At 52.5% G+C, this 20,495-nt stretch overlaps 7 protein-coding genes across 7 annotated transcripts; 3 read left to right on the forward strand and 4 right to left on the reverse strand.

Annotated features, from left to right (window-relative positions):
- Positions 1–1,929: 1,929 nt before the first annotated feature.
- J4E93_007499 (uncharacterized protein) lies at positions 1,930–3,671 on the forward strand (the record flags this gene model as incomplete). Its single annotated transcript, XM_049345405.1, has 2 exons — positions 1,930–2,237; positions 2,294–3,671. The coding sequence occupies 2 exons, from the start codon at positions 1,930–1,932 to the stop codon at positions 3,669–3,671; spliced, it is 1,686 nt and encodes a 561-aa protein (XP_049197635.1).
- Positions 3,672–6,821: 3,150 nt separating this feature from the next.
- On the forward strand, positions 6,822–9,095 carry J4E93_007500 (uncharacterized protein; the record flags this gene model as incomplete). Its single annotated transcript, XM_049345406.1, has 1 exon — positions 6,822–9,095. One exon carries the CDS (start codon positions 6,822–6,824, stop codon positions 9,093–9,095), a length of 2,274 nt encoding a protein of 757 aa, XP_049197636.1.
- A 1,753-nt stretch (positions 9,096–10,848) lies between these two features.
- J4E93_007501 (uncharacterized protein) lies at positions 10,849–12,243 on the reverse strand (the record flags this gene model as incomplete). The annotated part of the gene is made up of 1 exon (XM_049345407.1): positions 10,849–12,243. One exon carries the CDS (start codon positions 12,241–12,243, stop codon positions 10,849–10,851), a length of 1,395 nt encoding a protein of 464 aa, XP_049197637.1.
- Positions 12,244–12,558: 315 nt separating this feature from the next.
- J4E93_007502 (uncharacterized protein) lies at positions 12,559–12,945 on the reverse strand (the record flags this gene model as incomplete). Its single annotated transcript, XM_049345408.1, has 1 exon — positions 12,559–12,945. One exon carries the CDS (start codon positions 12,943–12,945, stop codon positions 12,559–12,561), a length of 387 nt encoding a protein of 128 aa, XP_049197638.1.
- Positions 12,946–16,414: 3,469 nt separating this feature from the next.
- On the reverse strand, positions 16,415–16,921 carry CWF14 (G10 protein; the record flags this gene model as incomplete). Its single annotated transcript, XM_049345409.1, has 2 exons — positions 16,415–16,558; positions 16,616–16,921. The coding sequence occupies 2 exons, from the start codon at positions 16,919–16,921 to the stop codon at positions 16,415–16,417; spliced, it is 450 nt and encodes a 149-aa protein (XP_049197639.1).
- A 1,128-nt stretch (positions 16,922–18,049) lies between these two features.
- On the reverse strand, positions 18,050–18,596 carry RPC19 (RNA polymerase subunit AC19; the record flags this gene model as incomplete). Its single annotated transcript, XM_049345410.1, has 4 exons — positions 18,050–18,171; positions 18,223–18,299; positions 18,352–18,443; positions 18,492–18,596. 4 exons carry the CDS (start codon positions 18,594–18,596, stop codon positions 18,050–18,052), a joined length of 396 nt encoding a protein of 131 aa, XP_049197640.1.
- Positions 18,597–18,925: 329 nt separating this feature from the next.
- PTH3 (Imidazoleglycerol-phosphate dehydratase) lies at positions 18,926–19,630 on the forward strand (the record flags this gene model as incomplete). Its single annotated transcript, XM_049345411.1, has 1 exon — positions 18,926–19,630. One exon carries the CDS (start codon positions 18,926–18,928, stop codon positions 19,628–19,630), a length of 705 nt encoding a protein of 234 aa, XP_049197641.1.
- Positions 19,631–20,495: the final 865 nt, after the last annotated feature.

Consider the following 20,495-nt stretch of genomic DNA (forward strand, 5'->3'; position numbering starts at 1 on the left):
TGCGCTCTGATGGATCTCGGCGATAAATCTCTTCATGTCGCTTGGATTGTTCCCAGGTACAGACATTTTATGATGGAAATTCTGGATAGCCACTCACAACCATTGCATTCCAAGCAAGACCTAGACGATAACACAAAATCGGGTACGCGAAACCATGGTTGTAAACTGCCCACAGTAAGCTTATTACATCGCTACTGACACCCCTTTTCTCGAGCTACGATACACTAGAGTCCTTCAATCATATTTGCATCTCTTAAGGTTTTACCTCCAGACGACGCCACTCTAAGATCTGCTTCCATTATCAGGGTCAAACTTCGACAACAAGCCATCAAAGACTACATAGAACTTGCAAGCAGGAGACGAAGGCCTACTACGTATCAGCCCACCAACGTATCAATAGCCAAAAAGCAAAAGGCTATGAGTATTCACCCTACTATGGACTCAATCGACAGACTCAAAACTGGCTTCGCCGCGCTCCCAGAAGAAGTTCGCCCAGAAGTCTACAGATGGAATGCAAATTGTATGGTCCTCAATACTGTTCCTGGGATCAAACATGTACGTTGGGTGGCCACTGCATGCAATTCTGGCATCACTGGAGTCAGCCGGGAGATCCAGCAAGCTGCCGGCGACACGTTGTATGCGCTCGACCGAGAAAAGGAAGCACGCATTGTAGTGCACTGGAAGGGCATCAAGCAGTTGCCTCGCCTCTTGCAACTACTCGCAAATACGTATACATGGGGTCAGCGCTGGCTTGAAGCCAATCCACCAAACGCGACAGATGGTCAGCAAGATTGGGTGCGAGTCAAAAAGTCAACTTCGCATGATCTCAACGCACTACTTTACGAGTATCTTAATCCCAGCCATTACAAGAGAATTTTCAGCGAACTCGGAGATCCATCACGATCACCTGAGCTTTCCGCACTGGTACGAGACTGGTTTAGTGATATTGCTACAAAATGCAATACCGCCGCCCCGATCCCCATGAACGTAACGGAACGACGTCTCTTGATCGAGTTTCTGGAGATGACAATGGACAAACTACGAAACCCAAGCACGAAGGAAGATCTCGAAATATCTATTACCGTCCCGACAGCAGACGCCAATTATACAGACCCTGACGGCCAGACCAGGGGAGTGCATCTTTATCACGTGGTGGAATACATGTATCGACTTTTCGAGACATTCCGGACGCAGTTTCGAATCAGATTTCGGCTCCTTGCTGTCCTAAACACCCCAGCAGACCAGTTGAATTGGACACTGGTGGGTGGAGCTTACGCCGATTTCATAGAGCCGTCCTATAATCTTGTGCGAATGGAGGGTACTGGTGACTTTGAGGTCAGGTTTGGCAGCATCACGCGTGTAGATTACGAGGCACTCGACATGGCTTGATTGTAGCTGGTGACGGGTGTTTAGGTGAAACAGAGTGCTCCAGAGGTCTCCTCGCTCGAACGCGAAGTTCCGCAGGGTAAATTTGTCACTCACTTGAGTATCGAGACGTTACGCCTACAGCTGGCTAATGAGCACGCCAATCGTTCAGAATATGGTGTTGTTTGTCAGTAGGGCGGGCGTGATCTAGTTCGGAAGATGGCTGACTCAGCGAGCAGTCGCAGAAAGCACAGACTGACTCGGAGGCGCTGAACTTTTTTGGCCGGAAGGCAAAGCAAGGGTACGATTGCTCTCAGTATCCACAACCCCTCGGCGTCTCTACTTTTCTCTAGTTTCTCAGTGCGGATTACTTTGTATGTACGAATGAAGATAATGAAACTAGTTTCACACACTCTCTCATCTCGCCCGTTCGCTCTTGCTCGTCTCGTTCAGCCGCGCTCTCTAGCAACTAATACAAGACATAGCCTCATCTCGACAATCCCCTTCGCACTCAACTGCAGTCAACACAGACAGTACACCTCACTTCCAGCACCAGTCCCAGACATGTCCGCACCACCGAAGCGCAAGTGGACTCGCGGCGGCAGAGGAGGAGGCCGTGGAGGCGGCGGCGGTGGCGGCGGTGACCGTACCAATGGCACACCTGGGCGAGGACCTGCGAACGCTCGCTCGACCATGTCGCAGCAGCCAAAACGTCCTAGAGTCGAAGACACGCTGCCGAAGCCAGATGCGGGCGTCGACGTACGGCAGATGTACAGCACTGCGGCAGGCGATGCGGCACCGAAGCCATTCGCCGACCTGAAGAACAAACTACACCCAGCGTTACTCAATGGCTTGGACAAGATGGGATTTGAGTAAGCAGAGCCTTTCTTGCATTACACCCTCTCGGCACAGTCGCTAACCATTGCAGATACATGTCCCCTGTTCAACAAAAGGTCCTCACCGAGCTGCCCACTCTCTCCTCCGACTGTGTTGTACAGGCGAAGACAGGTACTGGCAAGACCGTGGCCTTCCTACTGCCTGCGATCCAAAACCTCTTGGCCGGTAACATGCCCCGGAAAGGCAAGGTCGCCATCCTCGTCGTCTGCCCTACCCGCGAGCTGGCTCTACAAATTGCGAAGGAGTGCAACGGTGTCACATCGTGTCTGCCCCAGAAGATGGAGTGCCATACTGCGTTCGGTGGTACTTCCCGTGCCTCGAACCTCAAGGCCTTCATGAACGGCAACCCTACCGTCTTAGTCGCTACTCCCGGTCGCCTGGACGACATTCTGGGTGAAGAGGAAGTTCGCGAAAAGTTCAGTGATCTGAAGACGGTCATCCTCGATGAGGCTGATCAGATGCTCGATGCCGGGTTTGCACCTGCGGTCAAGAAGATTCTCAGGCGCATCCCCCCAAAGAACGATGGCTGGCAAGGAATGTGTTTCTCCGCCACACTCCCCAAGGAGGTTCTTGACATCGCCAAGATCGTCTTATTCCCTGGTTACACCCATCTTTCGACTGTCGACCCGAACGAAGTGCCGACCCATGAGCGCGTACCACAGTTCTTCTTCTCTGTCCCTACCGTCGGTCAGACTTTCCCTGCGTTGTCAGCCCTGATCGAGGAGGAGTACAACCAGAACCCTACCGACTTCAAAGCCATTGTCTTCGGTACCACCGCGAACGGTGTTGGACTGCTGTATGACCTCTACCGAAATGCGCTGCCCCAATTCAAGCTATTTGAGCTCCACAGCCGCATGTCTCAGCCTGCACGCACACGCACTACTCAGGAGTTCAAGGATGCTCAAAGCGGTATTCTGTTCGCATCCGACGTCGTCGGGCGCGGCATGGATTTCCCCAACGTTGGCCTCGTCGTTCAGCTGGGTCTCCCCTCAAGCACTGACCAGTACGTTCACCGTGTCGGCCGAACAGCTCGTGCCGGTAAGGATGGACGTGCCGTCCTCGTTCTCTTCGAGCAAGAGGCCTTTTTCCCAAGGATCAACAAGACGCTGCCTATCAACCCATACCCCGTCGACCTTGTGTCACGTCTACCCTCGCATCAAGCAAACATTGACCGAGCCTTCGCCAATGTCGATGAGCAATCGAAGGCAAAGGCGTACCAGGCGTTCCTTGGCTACAACAAGACTTTCGTCAAGAAGCTGCAGATCTCTACGGCCGATCTAGTTCGTCTCGCTAATGATTACGCGTACACGATGGGCTGCCCCGAGCCGCCCATGTTGGAGAAGTCCACAGTCGGCAAGATGGGCCTGAAGGGAATACCAGGTCTCAGGATCGGGTCTCGAAGGAACTAAATATTTGTTGGGCCTTGAAGCAGAGATTCCGAAGCCGACGAACGATGTCTTACTTTGTCTGGAGTTTTCACATAGATCATTCGATATTAGACATTGCTAATGAGCATGTCAGCATTGTTGGCGGAATCAAGAGATAGACATAGACCTTTTTTGGTGCACTAAGTTAGTACCTAGATACCCGAATATTTTCTCTTCGATACAAAGTTGCATGTCAATATTGCCATCATGTGTTTGTCACACTCAGCATGCTTTGTATGCCTTCAATCGCAGAACGATTTCTCGTTCATTTCTTGCACAATAATAATCTACCACGGAAGATGTCCTGAAGAACGAAAGTACGTCCATTGTATCTTGGAATACATGTCAATGTACCGGTCAGGAACAGAACAGATAGAGGTAACTGTAATTTCCATTGCTAGCAGACCCAGGTACATCATCGCTGAATCTCATGGTCATTTCTTCTAACTCCATGTCACTGTGCCGATTCAACTCAAGTAACATCGGGCTTATGGAATGCCATCCAGCAGGCTTCGGGATGATTTGTAGCGTTCTCAAAACGCTTGAAACATGGTCTGGTGTCAGTACGATCACTAGGCTCGTCTGTGACGACAGCGACGTGAAATTACAAAGTCAAATGACCTTACTGTAAAGACACTGACAAGCGCAACTACCCGAATGTATCCGATATTTTCACAGATAATGTACATCCCTGTGCATTCCATGATCTTCGTTAACGGGATCATGAGCAAAAAACCCGTCGACATTCAGGGACAGGATCAATGTGGATATGTACATTACAGCGTTACATGCCTAGTAATGTGACCCTTCGCAAACTTTCCGATGGTGATCTGGTCGAGTATCGCACTCAAGTGCCATGCCCACAGGCTGTACCTTGCAGAACCGCAACAGCACATTATGGCAAGGGTAGCATGAGCTCTCATCCAGGTACATTTTAAGGGTCAAGGGAACTTCCCCGGCACAGAACACGCTCGCAGCTCATGACAGGTCGCGTGAGCGCTTTATTGCCGGATCGTTCATGTCATGAGTCCAAAGCATGACAAGTAAGTCTTGGAGCATACGTCAGCTTTGCAATCAGGTGAGAAGGTTGGAATGAGCAGACACGGGATTGTAGGGCGTGTAGAATTGAGTGAGGCCCGGCGTTTGTCCATTCAGCCTTACCATTTCCTGGACTGATGGTTTGTATACGGTTTCAAGTTCACGGTCTTAGAATTCAAGTAGGCAGCTTGTGATTAGAAAATGATTCGATTTATGTTTTCTCTGATTGGCCATGAAACTGTATTTCCGCAAGTACCGGCCTGAATTTTGGGCTCCGATCCGACAGCACTGTCAACGTCGGGCGTGAGATTTGACGGACGGAGTGAAGCACGCAGCGAAAACGACCTGTCGGCGCCCTCCGCTTTGGAAGCATACTTCCCGGTTTGGTTACACAAGCCTGTTTGCGGGTTTAGGCGCACGAGAGAACAGACGCTGTTGAGGTCGAAGTTGCGGCTACCCGCTGATCACCATGATGAGCCGTCCGCCCCACGCTGCTAATCACGGAGGAGGCTCCGCATCGTGATCTGTAAAGACTCGCTTAGGAGGTTATTAATGGAACCACAGACGTTGTTGACGGGAACCTAGCCGGCACCTGAGCGTTGCGCCTTTCAACAGGAGCTGAGCCGCATGATGAAAGAATATCGTAATGGACAGAAGAAAGAGCAAGAGGTGTACAAGCCGGTAGACCGGATGCGGCATATGCGATATGACTGTTGAGTGGGGTGCAGTACTGGGGTAAGCTGACACGCAGGCATGGTAGCGAAGGCTTCCGCGCATGAAGACGGCATACTCGGAGCGCACTACGACGAGGTACCCGATTTTCACGTAGTGTTCCAAGATGAGTTTTCGCGCATGTGGTCGACCAGATGACGGTTCATCTCCTTTGCGAGTTTGTGATCGCGATGCAGGAGAAGTTCCGTGCGCTGGAGTTGAGATCGAAATGAGGTGTCGGTGGTAGGCTCGAGAGACCCTTCTGGACCACGAGGGTAGCGATGCAGCGTGGACTGCGTACCCCTGGGATGTGGGCGTGTGGCTTTAGTGGTTGAGCTGAGCTGCACCTAAGGCCAGGGTGCAGTTTGTCGAGTTTCATGCGCCCCTAGTGTTCGGATCAGAGTGTGGCACCGTCTGGCACTCGATAGGCTGTGCATTGCGCTCCGGGGCGACTCCCTAGGCATACGATAGCTGTTATCCACCGGCTTGCAGCACAGCTGGCTGCGACGGGGCAGTTGTTTCACCGACGCGTTGCACTGGCGCTTGCACGTCGGTGGCTCTCCCAGTCGTCGCAACAGGCGTTGGGTACTGCATCTCGCGGCGGGCAAAAGCAACTGGTTTCAGATGGGCGTCAATGGCAGCAGCCTTACCGTGCACGCCCACTGCAAACAGCTGGCTAGTGTAATTGCCGGCGCGAGGTTGTTCCTGGGCAAGATGGGCATGACGTGCGATCGATCAGAGGGAACTCGTGCTCGGACCCCCTCATTGGCCACGCTCCCTTGCTCCTTCCTTGTAGGTGCGTTTGCGGTGGCAGCCAAGGAAGGTGCGCTGCAGCTGCCTCCAAGCCTGCCTATTGCCCTCTTGTCCTGCCCGCTTTCTCTCCGCGCTCCAGCAGCGGCCCAAGATATCCTCTTCTTGTTTCATCGCCCACTTTGTGTCTTTGAATCTCTCCTGCCGTATTCCTCCATTATTTGCTATCAGAAGAAAACGCACACCGCCCTCCCGCTGCAGATCCGGCATTACTGTCGTCAGAGGTTCTTTTTTAGCGCCCTTAAGCGAATTGCTCCGCTGCCTCATCCCATCAGCACAGGTTAGATAGCAGCCCACGCCCCCTCAAACGCGCTCCTTTCTCACAAAGTCACGTAGAATTGCACCGCACATGACAGGCAGCATACTCCCTCCGACAATTGACAGCCTGCACCTTACCGCCCCTTCAACGACTGACTTGGCCGTCGTCACCGCAATCTTAGTCAACACCGCACCCGCCGACCGTGCTTAGTCGCCTCGACGGACCCATTTTGGATTTCTAGACGCGACTTCACGCGTCAAAGCGTCTGGAGAGACTATACAAGGCTGTTGGTGCCCTTGTAGCGAAGTCTCGCCATGGCTGCAGCGCGTCGACAACATTCCATGCAGATTTTTCAGGACCCTGTACAGCCTCACGACCACCACCAAGCAAACGCCTTTGATCCACGCGACCTCGACGCCTTCACGTCCATCACCGACGTGTCCAACAACTCAAACACCCTCCTCGCCCCTCCCGCGCCCTTCACCGCCAAAGCATCGCCCCGCAAGACCCGCCAAGTCTCCAGCTCGCCTCCACCCAGCGCCCTTACCGAGAAGGGCCTCAACACGGTCAAGATACCGCCGCCGCAAGAGCAGTGGTTTCGCACCGACGCGCCCACCAAGAAGGTCCAGACTGCGCTTTCGCAGGACTCGGATTCAATGGTCGGCGAACTCCAGTACTGGCCCGGCTATCCGTCCCATATGGATAAGGAGAACGCCTACTATTCTGGCCCCGTCATGTCCGCCATGTCAGCGGCAGAGCCACCCATGAAGCAGGGAAACAAGCGACCATCGATGGACGCCGCCCCGCTACGCGACCGCACCAATATGAACATCACCAAGAAGCAGAAGTTCGTCAAGGACATCAAGATCGAAGACGTGGACGGACCGCTACCCAACCCAGACCAAATGCCCACCGTAGAGGACGACGGCAACAAGCCTTCTTACAGCTATGCGATGCTCATTGGCATGGCTATACTAAGATCACCGAGCCGTCGGTTGACCCTCGCGCAGATCTACAAATGGATCTCCGACACATTCGCTTTTTACCGAAATTCCCAAGAGACTGGATGGCAAAATAGCATCCGCCACAACCTCAGTTTGAGCAAATCGTTTTCAAAGCAAGAACGCCCCAAGGACGACCCTGGAAAAGGCCACTACTGGGTCATCAATGCTGGATTCGAGAAGCAGTACCACAAGGTCAAGCCCGTTCGCCGACCGGCACCTCCAGAATCCCTTGCTCCGGCATATGCTAGTGATCTCCCGCGTCCTTCCACATCCATGTCAGCTAGCTTCCCACCCATGAGTTCGACAAAGGGATTTGACTCGAGCAAATTTCCGGAAGAGGCCGAGCTACCTTCTTCCGAAGCTACCATCCCTTGCTCCGACCCTGCTGCGCATGACGGACATGATCCTATTAGCATGCCGCCGCCCCGTCAGATGCCATCTTCGCCTCCACCAGCTGACATTCACTCATCACCTCCTCCACCTGTCTCTCGTTCTCGTTCAGTGCGTGAGGACACACCGCCACGCGCCCCACACTTCGCACCCAACAGCCGCTCGGGCGGACGCCGGCGCAAGTTCAACGGTCTCGGTGACAGCGGTTACTACTCGTCCATCGAATCGTCTGCAACCAAGGGTAACCCAATGGGACCTTTACTCACTTCCGAGGCGGATCTCGATCGTCCCAACCTTAAGCGTGGACGTGCCGAAGAAGAGATTGCCCGCATACGTGGCTCCTCTTACGATTCTCCTACCAAGACTAGGTCTCACAAGCAGTCTGTCATCTCGTCGCCGGTCCGCCAGGGTACCAAGGTTCTCGATCCTCTTACCCCTGCCATCGTCTTCAAGCGTCCTGCTCTTCCACCCGCTTCCGCATCGCCCAACACCAATCTACGCAATCACCGTAACAAGATGCGAGAACTCGTAGGCGGCTCACCAGACAAGAGCCTTGCTATGTGGGTTGACACTTCCTTCCTTGACAACAAAGCTTGGAGCCCAGCTGTGTCCATCCCCAACGAAGAGAACGTCAACCTCGTTGGACATGGTTTCGAGAGTACCTTTGACATCTTTGGAGACTTTGGCTACAACGAGAGCCCCCTCAAGCGTTCAGCCAAGCGCCCCCGCCTCGAACGTGCTGTCACCACAAGCGGTGTTCTCGCCGACATTACTGGCGCTAAGGGGAACATGACCAACTCACCTACTCCCAACTGGAAGATGTCATCGTCTTTCCTCAACATCCCAGACCTGTCGCCTGCCAAGAAGATGTCGCCCATCAAGGCCCCCGTGCTGAAGTCTAATGCATCTACCTCTCTGTCCGAGTTCGCTCTTCCCCAGCCGAAGAAGGAGAACGTGCACACGGGTCTTACGCCTCCTCAATCCTTCCACGTTCCCTCAAAGCCGCAACAGCCACAGCAGGATGACGAGGACATCTTCCATCTGTTGCACAGTGACGAGTCTGAACCAGGTATTGACCTGCTTCAAGGCTTTGAGAAGATTGGAGCCAGGACCTTGGCCGTCGCTCCCAATGGATCGCCCCAGAAGAAGTCTGCGAGACCAAGCTTGGCTCGTAGTTCTACTACTCGATTCTAAATCAATTACCACCCCGCCATCATGACTGGCTTTTGGCTCAATCTTACTTTTGTACGCCACCCCTGGATCTCATCATCTGGATCTGGATACCTCATTCTTCGCCATTCTCGATACCCCTCATCTTGCGACTACGTCTTTTAGCTCTTACCTCCTGGCCTTCCATATCACGGTGCCCAAGATCATCACTTCGACTCCTCCTACTTTGGATTATCCATTGGATAACTCCGCCTCACGATGTAACGACCAACGATACCCACGATAGCAACGGCTGGCCCTCCTACTCTTAACGTCTAATTCGACATATCTTCTTATTGGGCGAGGCGTTGCAAGGCCACGCGGACGTACATATTGCCCCCGTCACTGTGCCTACTACGGTGTTCTGGGTTCCTGTTTCTTTGAGCGATGCAAGCGTAATGATCTATTGAGGCGGCTACTGGACTCGAACAGAGATGGTCATTTTTACATGGCACAACTACGATATGGACGAGAATGAGAACATGCCTGAACGCAGCGGATTCCATAGTATTTCTTGCTCAGCAAATTAAACATGTTACTTGATTCTAATCAATGTGCCTGCCTACTTCTATGCGCTCCTGTCAACCTGATGTTCATTCGTATACTTCCGACTAGTCTGCCTCCAATAACAGGACTCATACTACAAACAACGGTACGAAGACTGCCCATACACACTAGCACTTCGCGTCGAGATAATTTTCCATGACCTTTGCTTTTCCCATCCCCTCTTCTCCTAACATTCTCCCAACGAAAGCCCATTCGTCCCAACAATGCCCCTCCTCCCGCAAAAAGGAAATCTACTTCCCCTCTCTATGCAGCAAGAATAGCGTACCCTCGGTCTATCGGTCTACCGTTCACCTACCCAAAATCCGGAACACTAGCCAAGATCGTCAATGCACCTGCATACGCAACGCAGCTCTCTAGTCTGTATTTGCCCCACAAACGGACCACGCAGCTAGACCCTAGGGCACGTATGTCGGCAGTCTCGGTAGGTCAGGACGATAGCGTTCCATGGAACGGTATACAGTCGCTTACCCGATCGACAGCGGTAAACAATACTAAACGTGCATGGCGAGGCGGGGCGGACATGCGTGCATGCATGGTCGCCATGTAGGCGTAGTATGTACATGTATTCGTACATACATACCCGTAGTGTCCCACGGCGACGTTGAAGTAATCAGAGTTGCGAAAAGAAGTAACGCCGCATAGCAACGTGGTCTGCGCTGTTACACGGCTTCGTACGCATATACGTACGTGCTTCAGTGTGAACCTTGGGATGTCTGTCTACTCTGAGGGGAGCCGGATGTACGCATAGGGCAACTCTCGCAGAATATACTCTTTCGAGCTTTATCGCGCATACCTTACCTCCTTTAAATTCGCGTACTATGGGTTGATCCGGAAAGGCAGAGGCGTAAGCTCATGTTGGCTCAAGTAGCTCGAGCATGTGCAAAAAACATACAACAGCGATTATTCGCCAGTGGTCACCCATCCTGGCTACTAGTTCGCCGGTTAAAGGTTTATCGTGTGGAGAGCGAACGGGATCCGGAGTAGTCCTTTGCCTGTGGTCGTATGTTGCAGTTTTTGGAATTCTGGCTTTGGTATTGATAGACAAAAGTTCACAGGATTGTGATCCGCAGAAATCTTGGGCATGGGGAACCACAGTACGGAACATCATGCACGCACACTCCAGCTGCAGTAATAGATGAATCGCTCAATAAAATATCATATCTACATTTTCTCATGTCCGGTAATCACCGTTGATAGTAACATACTCGTGACTGAAATCACACGTCCAGAAGACAGCCTCCTCGCCTTCCTTTTCACTCAACCTAACCTTGATCTCCAAATCTTCAGCCTCTAGAATCTTGGCTGCCCTGTTCTCATCAACCTGCTCCGGCTCACCCTTGACAAGTAGCTTCAGCTCCTCACTGCCGTCCGTGGGGACAAAGCTAACGCTCGTCTCTTCGGGAACAACGGAGTCAACGCCTTCGGCGTAGCCCGTCGCGCACAGAATACGGCCCCAATTTGCGTCCTTTCCGTACAACGCCGTCTTGACGAGCGGTGAGCGCGCAATGGTCGAGGCTACACGGTGAGCATCCTTGTACGACGCGGCATTTGTCACCTTGATGGTGACAAATTTCGTCGCACCTTCTCCGTCTCTGACGACCAGTTTCGCCAGGTCAATCGAGAAGTCTGTGAGGACTTTTTGGAAAGCGGAAAAGTCTTTGGAATCGGCCGAGGTAATGGGCTGTCCACCGGCGGCACCGTTGGCTAGAATAGCTACTGTGTCGTTGGTGGACGTGTCGCCATCAATGGAAATGCTGTTGAAGGACTTTCCAATCGCGGCGACAAGTGCTTGACGGAGCAGGTAAGGGGCGACGGGGGCGTCTGTGCAGATTATGCCTAGAAGCGTGGCCATGTTGGGATGGATCATGCCTGCGCCCTTAGTCATACCCGCAATGTGGTATTCTTGTTGAGTGCTCGGTAACGAAAATGTCTTTGAGACGAGCTTGGGGAATGTGTCGGTTGTACAGATTGCACGTGCGGTGCCTAGCCAGTGCTCGTGCGTGTCTCCGAGATTGTAGTATGCAGTGGGTATCTTCGAGGTGATTTTGTCAATGGGCAGGCGCTGGCCGATGACACCTGTGCTCATGACAATGCTCCGGCTTCCTTTCAGGTCGTCTTGCCCGTTGTTGTCTTTTATGAAGCACTTGTCGGTTTCTTGGCCCATGGATATAGCATCCTCAATACCTCCACGTCCCGTCACTGCGTTGGCGCATCCTGAATTCACTACGACGGCCCGGATTCCCTCGCCCTTCCTCTTCTTCAGCATGTCCCTGCTGACAGTGACTGGAGCGGCTTGGAACTTGTTCGTTGTGAAGACGGCTGCTCCCGCGCATGGTGTATCGGATGCGATGAGAGCGAGATCGTCGAAGCGGGTATTGGATGCCTTGACGCCAACATGCGCACTTCCAGCCTTGAACCCGAGCGGGTATGTGCCTGAAGTCGGAACATACTTCTTCTTGGCAGGCGGGATCACGCCGTCGCCGGGTGCAGCGTATGTTCGTATTTGCGAAGTGAAGATACGGTTTGTGCGGGCGAGGAATCGCGGGTTGGGCCGTGTGAGGGGCATTTTGGGATACGTAATGAGCAATCAATTGCACTGTGACGATGTTAGTTATATTGACACTTGGGTCGCTGTTTGCGACGATTGCGATGACACAGCAACTCTCGCGACAGCAACGGTCGAGGGAGCCCAATGCTGGGAGCAAACATACCTGATGATCTTTTTGTATCCCTTGTCGTCTCTGACTCACTCAATTGACGTCCTGCGCCCAATGAGTCTTGCGATGGAAGCTGCCCAAAAAGTTGGAGGATGCGCTTTCCCGCCGTTATCGCTGCCCGCCGATCCCCACGCGAGCCACGTTGAGTCAAAACCCCTGCGCGTCTAGAGCAGCAACGCGCCCAGCGTCGACCCCATCAAATAACACACGAGGATTGCGTACCGCGTCATCACAACCCGCTCCTTCTGCACCAGGTACGGCGCAACAATGAAGAAGATGGCTGCGGTGGGCAGGCTGGCCGGAATCGACATGCGCAGGCCGCGCGCGAGCTGGGCCACCAGGGCGTAGTAGCGGCTGTCCAGAGCTACGGGCACGAGGCTGTCGCCGCTGTAAAGTACCAGGAATTGGAAGACCGTCAGCAGCAGTGTCGATACCAGCAATGCGTACTCGATGCCTTCGCGACGGCGCTGTTCCATGTTCCTGACATAGGCGTCCAGAGTGCGTTCGACGACAGGGAGTAGCGGCGTTTTCTCAGAAGTAAAGGACATCATGATTGTGGATTTTTGGATTTGACGAGTATGAGCTATCTGGATTACGAGGCCTTCTGCTTGTTATATGCCAGCCATGCGCTCGGGCGGTACATTCTTTGTTCGATACCAATGTTGGTGGTCTTGGAACGCGCCTTGTGAAACAAGCGGACCCCAGTTGTTTGACATGGCATCTTGGCCTCACTCTCGGCTTCGGTCTTGTTGCGGCAGCCTTGCTCCCTTAAAATTGAGGATGACGAATGGGGAGAGCCCCAGGGCAACCCACTCTTTGCAGGCTGTGGCCATCAGCGTTGGCAAGGCATCGCTTGCTGAGAACCTAATATGTGAGCAGTCTCTCGTGCGTATCAGGATGTGTGGCGTAGCGTAAACTACATCTTGACAAGGTTCTGCTATGTTTGACTTTTCCGAAATAGCTACTAACATCAGATGTGATGTCTTGGCCAGAAAGCGGCTGTTTCGCCAACATTGCGTCACACCGAGGTCATCTTCCGAAATCGACAAGTCGTCACGTTCCGTTGAAACAGCATGTGTCTGTCTCAGCTACTCATCGCGTCTCAAGATAATCTGCCCTAGCAGCCTTGCCCATCGATACCACAAGTCCGTGAAGGGTGACAGAGGATGGGGAGTGCTGTAAGCATTCATGGCATTTGACTTCGGCGGGTTTCAGATAGGTAGGTAGCTTTCCCAAGGGTGCAGTAAGACAGATCTTAGAGCGATACTCATAGGAGCACACAACCTGAACGCTGCTGCACATCATACTATTCACTTCTGGTCTGGGCCGTGAACACAATATCACAGAAGCTGATTTTCTGCGACAGTGGAACGATCCCTCTCATCATATCGCAGCTGTGGAATGCTCCTTGTGTCTAGAGCCTGTGTGAATGGTTGAAAGTATGCTTACTTATAGCATTTTAGACTCCACCTTCGATGAGCAGCAGTTCTTTGTGGCGTCTAGAACTCATGGTTCCGCAGTATGAAAGAGAGGACCTAAGGGTGCGATTACTACAAGGGCGGCCGAAGGGAGGAACACTACCTAGCCGTGAGTAGTCTGCTAGAGCAACATCTCGCAATCGCGCAGATTAGCTTTGGAAGCGGGTGATAGGCCATGGGCTCCGATTCCCCAAAAGACCGGCATTCTCCACGCTGTGTAGGCGCATACATACCAGCTCTTTATCTTTATGCATGTAGGTTCGGCGAGAAACGTGGGGAAAGCTCGGGGATCATCTCTGTGTTGTGTTTCAGCCAGCAAAAAAAAAGAACCATGAGTATATGTTCTCCGGCTGTTCGGATGTAAGTACGACGAAGAAAAGACTGTCAAGTATATATGGGCGTTCGAGAAGCCATGGTCAGCAGGCTTGGGAGAAGAGGGATGGCGGGACGCACAAGGAGACGCTACAAACAGCGCAAGTGCATCACGCTAGCCATTCCAAGACCCCAACCATCGGTGTTGAACTGTTAGACCTTCCGACTTCTTCGAGTATGTGGCAATTTGATATCAATCAGCGTGTTAGCCGTGTTGATCTTATCTTCGTGATTGCCTGAGCAAATGAGACATGAACGGGATGATGGCATTTGTCCGTTTGTGTTTGGACGTTCGCATGTGCTGAGGGGAGTCGGTACTTCACGAGAATCTATGCGCGCAAAAGAAACACTTGTCATGTTCATGCGGATGCAAGTGTTATCGTATAGACGGATTGATCCTGTCTGTACCAAGAGCTGGAAAATGCAGGTGTGAACCCCTCTTGTGTACTTACCGGCATAGTAAGGAACTACGCAGCAGTCATTGGCTTCACCAAGTAGCAGTTGCATCCATGGATGCGAATTCAGTGCCGTACGACTATGGTCGGGCTAAATTGCATCTCATCATAGACCACCGGGGGACCAAGCGGAACGCGCAAATCGATAATCATCCCGTGGTCAGTGTGGTGATTGTCTTCGAAAGCACGGTAGGCGGTGCTTGACCGTGCTTCCATTGTATTCTACAAAGGCACCTTTATCTGCTTGGTTTCAGGTTTGCGTTCGACATGCGATGATAGAGACACCTCGTCGGCATCACTAATTCACTCACTAAAAAAGATCTTGGACATAGCATGGCCATTTCTTCTACTTTCGTTCTTTACCATACCTAGAAACTTTTCTTTACTTCGTTTTACCCAACACACATCGACACTCAACATGAGTCCTATCATTAATATACCCCATGTATGGGCACGCGCAAATACAGCAAGCCCAGTAATGTCAAATCTCGAACTCAACAATCCAAACACAAGGCCCACACGCCCTTCAGCGCAGCCAGCATCGTTACCAAGGGCACTCGTCGTAGACTCGTCGACACCACCACCGCCACCGCCGCCACCAGCCATGAAAGACGAAACACCGTCTGCACACTCAATAGCACGAGGAGGACCAGGAATGACTCTCGGGACAAAGATTGGCCTTGGAATGATACCCGTCATGATCGCCTTTTGTGCGATATGCATCTTCACCGCATTCTGGTGGCGCAGACGAAAAGCGCGGAAAGCGAGGCAAACTCTGCAAACACCTCCTCCAGCCCCAGAGAAAGACTACATGATACGTTTGCCGTCATTAGACAGCACCCGAAGAGGAAGCAAGATTTTCAACATGTCCGCATTCAGCACTCATGTCTCTGACGGCCGGCACAGAGAAGCCCAGGTTCTCGGTCAAAGCAGAGAGTACATTCGAATGGTGAATCAAGACCAAGAGGATGATGGCGCGACACCAAAGACACCCGCACGCAGCATATCGGAGAAGGGTCGCTCCGGTCGAGACTCGCCAATTGATGGTGCTAGCCCATTCCGACTAACACACAGCGAGTTGGCCAGGAGGAGTTTGGGATCTGAAATATCAGAATTATGGCCCTCTCCACCACCGACAGCTTGGGTTCGGCGGCAGGGCATTCTGGATTCTCTACCGGAATCGCGATTTGGTCGGGACATGAGCCGGAGATCATCACAACGTAGTACCAATTCCAATTACAAGCGGATGAGCGACGCAAGCTCGGCCTTCTGAGTTGCTGGAGAGGCGTTTTGGTTCATGGGTTGCGGGCAGGCGGATATCAAATATAGACTGGGTCTTCCGTTACGACTGGACGACTTGCGTAATGGTTCAAGTATACCCACAGGTTGCAGGCGTCCAGGTTGGGGACACCATCATTCACTCACTTTTCTCTGTATACAAGTTAACATTTGAATTATTATGCTCTTGTCAATAGACACACCCTATGCTTTTGCTGTGACCTTCTTCTCAAACTCTTCTTGGCGGTCCATTCGGTAGGAGCAGCCAACTTCAGCATCTCGTGGCAGTCTACCTGCTGACTGCACTTGGTTCTGTCGTGCGCGCTTGATTGCGCTTCTTTGCATCCTCCCTGGCAGTATTCGTAGAGTGTAGACAGCGTATATCGCTATTAATCAGGATATGGGTCGGTCCTCGCAGTTTCTCCTCGTCATACTGCTCAGTCGCTGGAGGCGCACCCTCTGCAGCCGCAGTTCACGCATTGAATCTCCTGGTTCTCCTTGAGCTGATCCCTGGGGACACGGCAAATGCAGGTCGAGCGGAAGTTTGTCTCCTTGGTCTGGATGCAGCGCGTGCAGCATAGCTACTCACAAGTTAGTTTGATTCGAGCTAAGAGGTTGCCTGTGTAGAATGGACTTACCTTCTCATAGCCTTGCTTCTTCCACTTGGCGATCAACATGGCATCTGCATAGCCGTTCTTAAGCAAATAGTCGTAGAGCTGCTTGCTGATGGCCTCCTTCTCGTAGTATAGGTCGTAGATATAGCGCGAGCGTTGGTGGGTGATTTGGAAGATGGGCCACGTCATTTCGTACTTCTTCTTGCCCTCGTGCGATGCGTTTTCGGCGTCCTTCATCTTGTTCTGGAATTCTAGGAGGGTGTCCTCGATATCATCGAAGCCCTCCGGCGGGGCCTTGCGCGAGGCGCGTGCGGTACGGACTGGAGGCATGGCTGGGCTGGTTGTAGCAGGCCGAAATCTGCGAATTTGGCACGAGGTAGAATATCGATTATGGCGACAGATACGGTCGAGCTTGGAGTATGCTGCAAAGACGTTGTCGGTATTCGTGGTTTCGAGAGAGAAGCCTTCGATAACTTCGCGACCCGTGGACTGCGCCGGGAGTAAAATCCGCGCTAACACCAGGTCTTGGCATTCCACTCCCGCGAGCCGCATCGTCACTCCAGCTCCGGCTTCGAGACGACTGGAAGCTCCCCAACACCGCCAACATGGTCATCAACCCCACCTACCTCGCTCAGCGCACGCGCTCCTGTTAGTCGAACACGCCCACGGAACATTGGAGGAATGCAAAGGCTAATGCGGGCACAGCGGTCAACTGGACTGATGCGAAGAAGAGGGTCATTCACAGCTACCGGGACTGGCTCCGGTCGGTACGTTGACTCCCGGAATCTACAAGTCCTTTGGGGGGAATTTGGGGATTGGATCCAGGTTGTGTACGGAAAGAGCTGGGACGAGGGAGGAAAGCGTGGGATGCGGAGAAGCGGGCAGCATGACCTTGAACCTGGACTGACGATGACTTTACAGGCTCCCGAAATCCAGACCATGTACTCGCTGAACATGCCCGTATCCACGCTTCGAACGAAAATGCGGCAGGAATTCGAGCGGCATCGATACGTGAATCAACTCAAAACAGTAGATGTGCTGCTGTTCAACAGTCATCAGGAATTCCAGGTACACCACGGACCAACACGCTGTGATAGTGGGGAATGTACTGATAATCGTACAGGAAACACTCAACTTCTGGAAACAATTGTCACACGTTCTCAAATACTTCCGCGCGGAAGAGGATCCCAAGGCCCGGCTACCAAGCAACTTCATCAACGGCTTCTTGGAGGTACGCTCACTCTTTGCGCTAATACTCTCGCGGAATCATATGCTAATGCGCATGTATAGGGTCGCAACTGATTTGTCCATTACTACCAAAGTCCGGAGACAACCAAGAACAAAATTCGGTGTATATAGCTGAAGACAATACCATTTTCCTTTCCTTTCGCCAGTTGACCATGCTATCCTTGAACGCCAGCAATGCAAAACTTCCGTAACTATAGGCGCGTTGCAGCCCTACTCTTCCATCTTGTTTACAAAGTCATCTCGTGCAATTGTGAACTTCTGCTCGACGACATCACACATGGCCATGAGATCTTCAAGGCCCTTCTCCAACACGGTGTATACACTGACACCATCTAGTGAAGTGTTAGTTGCAAGATTAACGTAGCTTCGCATGCAAGACCTACCGTATGTCTGGATGCGCAAGTTCATCTTGGCTTCTGAGGGATGCGGAATGGAGTAACCACAGAACTCGACATCAGGGCTATGGAACCATTAGCCGTTTCTCCATCTATGCGCTGAGAGGGTTGTCTTACTTTTTGTGGATGATGTATCTGAGCGCGTTGCCTAGCGTGTGGTCCTCGCCATCAAACTGGAAAGATGCTGCCGTCTCCGTTGCGCCGGACAGCTATGACAAATTAGATACGCGTTTTTCTATCATTCAGATTTTACGTACGACTCTGATCCTGTCGCGATCGATCGCCGGATCAATCTCCTCATTGTTCTCGGAGGTAGGGTCCAAGATTGGGACCTGCGTGGGTTCTTCTGTTGCGCCTGGCATTTTGATCTTGTTCCTTGCTCTTAATGACTAGCCGTTGTCGGTTGAGATATAACGCGTTTAAATGACTGTGTCTGAATGACGATCCTGTGTTCGAGACGTGACTTCGCGATATCAAAATTTTGGGGCGGACTTTGGTTCGGCGTTTCGTTGGTTGGCCAGACTTTTCCAGCCCTATATTGCTTGGCGCCATGACGTGGGGCGTGGGGAAGCCCCTCTGCATCCGCTTCAACTTTTTGTCCCTCAACTTTGCCATCCACCATTGACCGCTCTGCCAGCTCCCAACACCCCCGAAGCCAGCCGAGATCAATATTACGCACACGACCGCCACCATGCCGCGCGCCTGCTGCCTCAACCGCGATACGAATGAGACGAAGATCCAGGTCTCGATAAACATCGATGGCGGCGACCTCTCACCCTACGAGCACAGCGACTTCTGGGCGGCCTACGACAAGAAGAGTCTCAATGGCGACGGCGAGAAGGTAGACAAGGACCATGCTACCCAGAAGTCGACGTCCCAGGAGATCTCCGTTGACACCGGTATCGGCTTCCTCGACCACATGATCCACGCCATGGCCAAGCACGCTGGCTGGAGTCTGCGCATACGGTGCAAGGGAGACCTGCACATTGACGACCACCACACGAGCGAAGACACCTTCTTGGCGCTAGGCACGGCCTTTAAGAATGCGCTGCAGGGAAGCACGGGTCTGGCACGCTTCGGACACGCATACGCACCGCTCGATGAGGCACTGTCACGCGCTGTCATCGACCTATCGAACAGGCCATACAGCATCATCGAGCTGGGTCTTAAACGGGAGAAGATTGGCGATCTGAGCTGCGAGATGATCCCGCATTGCCTCCAAAGCTTTGCGCAAGCGTCGGGCACCACCCTCCACGTTGACTGCATACGCGGTGACAACGATCATCACAGGGCAGAGAGTGCCTTCAAGGCGCTTGCGGTCGCTATCAGGCATGCGACAACCGTAGTGAAGCAGTGGGAGGGTGAGGTTAGGAGTACGAAGGGCGTCCTATACTAGTCCTGAGTTTGATAAAGACATGCAAATGAAACGTTAAATTGAACTAGCCCGCCTTGGGAGGTGCATGTTCAATGACTTTTGCTTTCTACGCAGAGCGAATATCGACTTGCCCCCGGCGTGTGGATCATTCAAACGAACCTGTTGGTGATGCTACACCAACACTCGGACGCTTGTTGGCCGCGTTCGTATTGACAGAGCGACGCGGCTTCAGTGTGTCCTGGGATACCGCGCGGGCTGTCAAGAACACTGAGCATTCAGTGCTACGGACCACGGACCATCCAACAATGTCTCACAATAACACTTGTTGGCGGGTGAGTCACTTTACAGAGGGCGAATGAAAACAAGTCTCATTGTAGGACTCAAAGGAACGCCGTTAAGGGTGGATACGTGCAAGACCACGGACCAGTCACTGACCGTTCAAGGTGTCGAAGTGCCTCATTGCTCATCTTATTATTCCTATAGACTCGTCGGCTCGCGGTTTACACTCAGCTGCCGACCTTGCGTGCAAAGTAAGTCAGTTACCCTACACATTGCGAGATGGTTTGATAATGGTATCGTTCATTGAGTATTCATAATGATTGTGGTAGTAGATGCAGAAAGTCTTATCGTACACTTGCTAAGGACCGTGTAGCACCATCGCACTCCAAGGTACTCTCTGTCATGAAAGCCCTGCAAGACCTCTGCGATGACTAGGCGCTGCTTGAGCCGCCTGGTGGCAACATAATCAATGCTTTCCCGCCTCGATTCTCCTCCACGATCCACTTGCCAGCCTGCTCCCAGCATTTCTCATGCTCATCAAGCCAGGTACGCTTTTCCTCAACCCACTCCTTTATCAATTCTTTCACTTTAGATTCCGCGTCGTCTT

This window comes from Alternaria ventricosa (genome assembly GCF_023758065.1).
Source record: "Alternaria ventricosa strain BMP 2768 chromosome Unknown scaffold_13, whole genome shotgun sequence".
In the NCBI taxonomy this organism is placed as follows: domain Eukaryota; kingdom Fungi; phylum Ascomycota; class Dothideomycetes; order Pleosporales; family Pleosporaceae; genus Alternaria; species Alternaria ventricosa.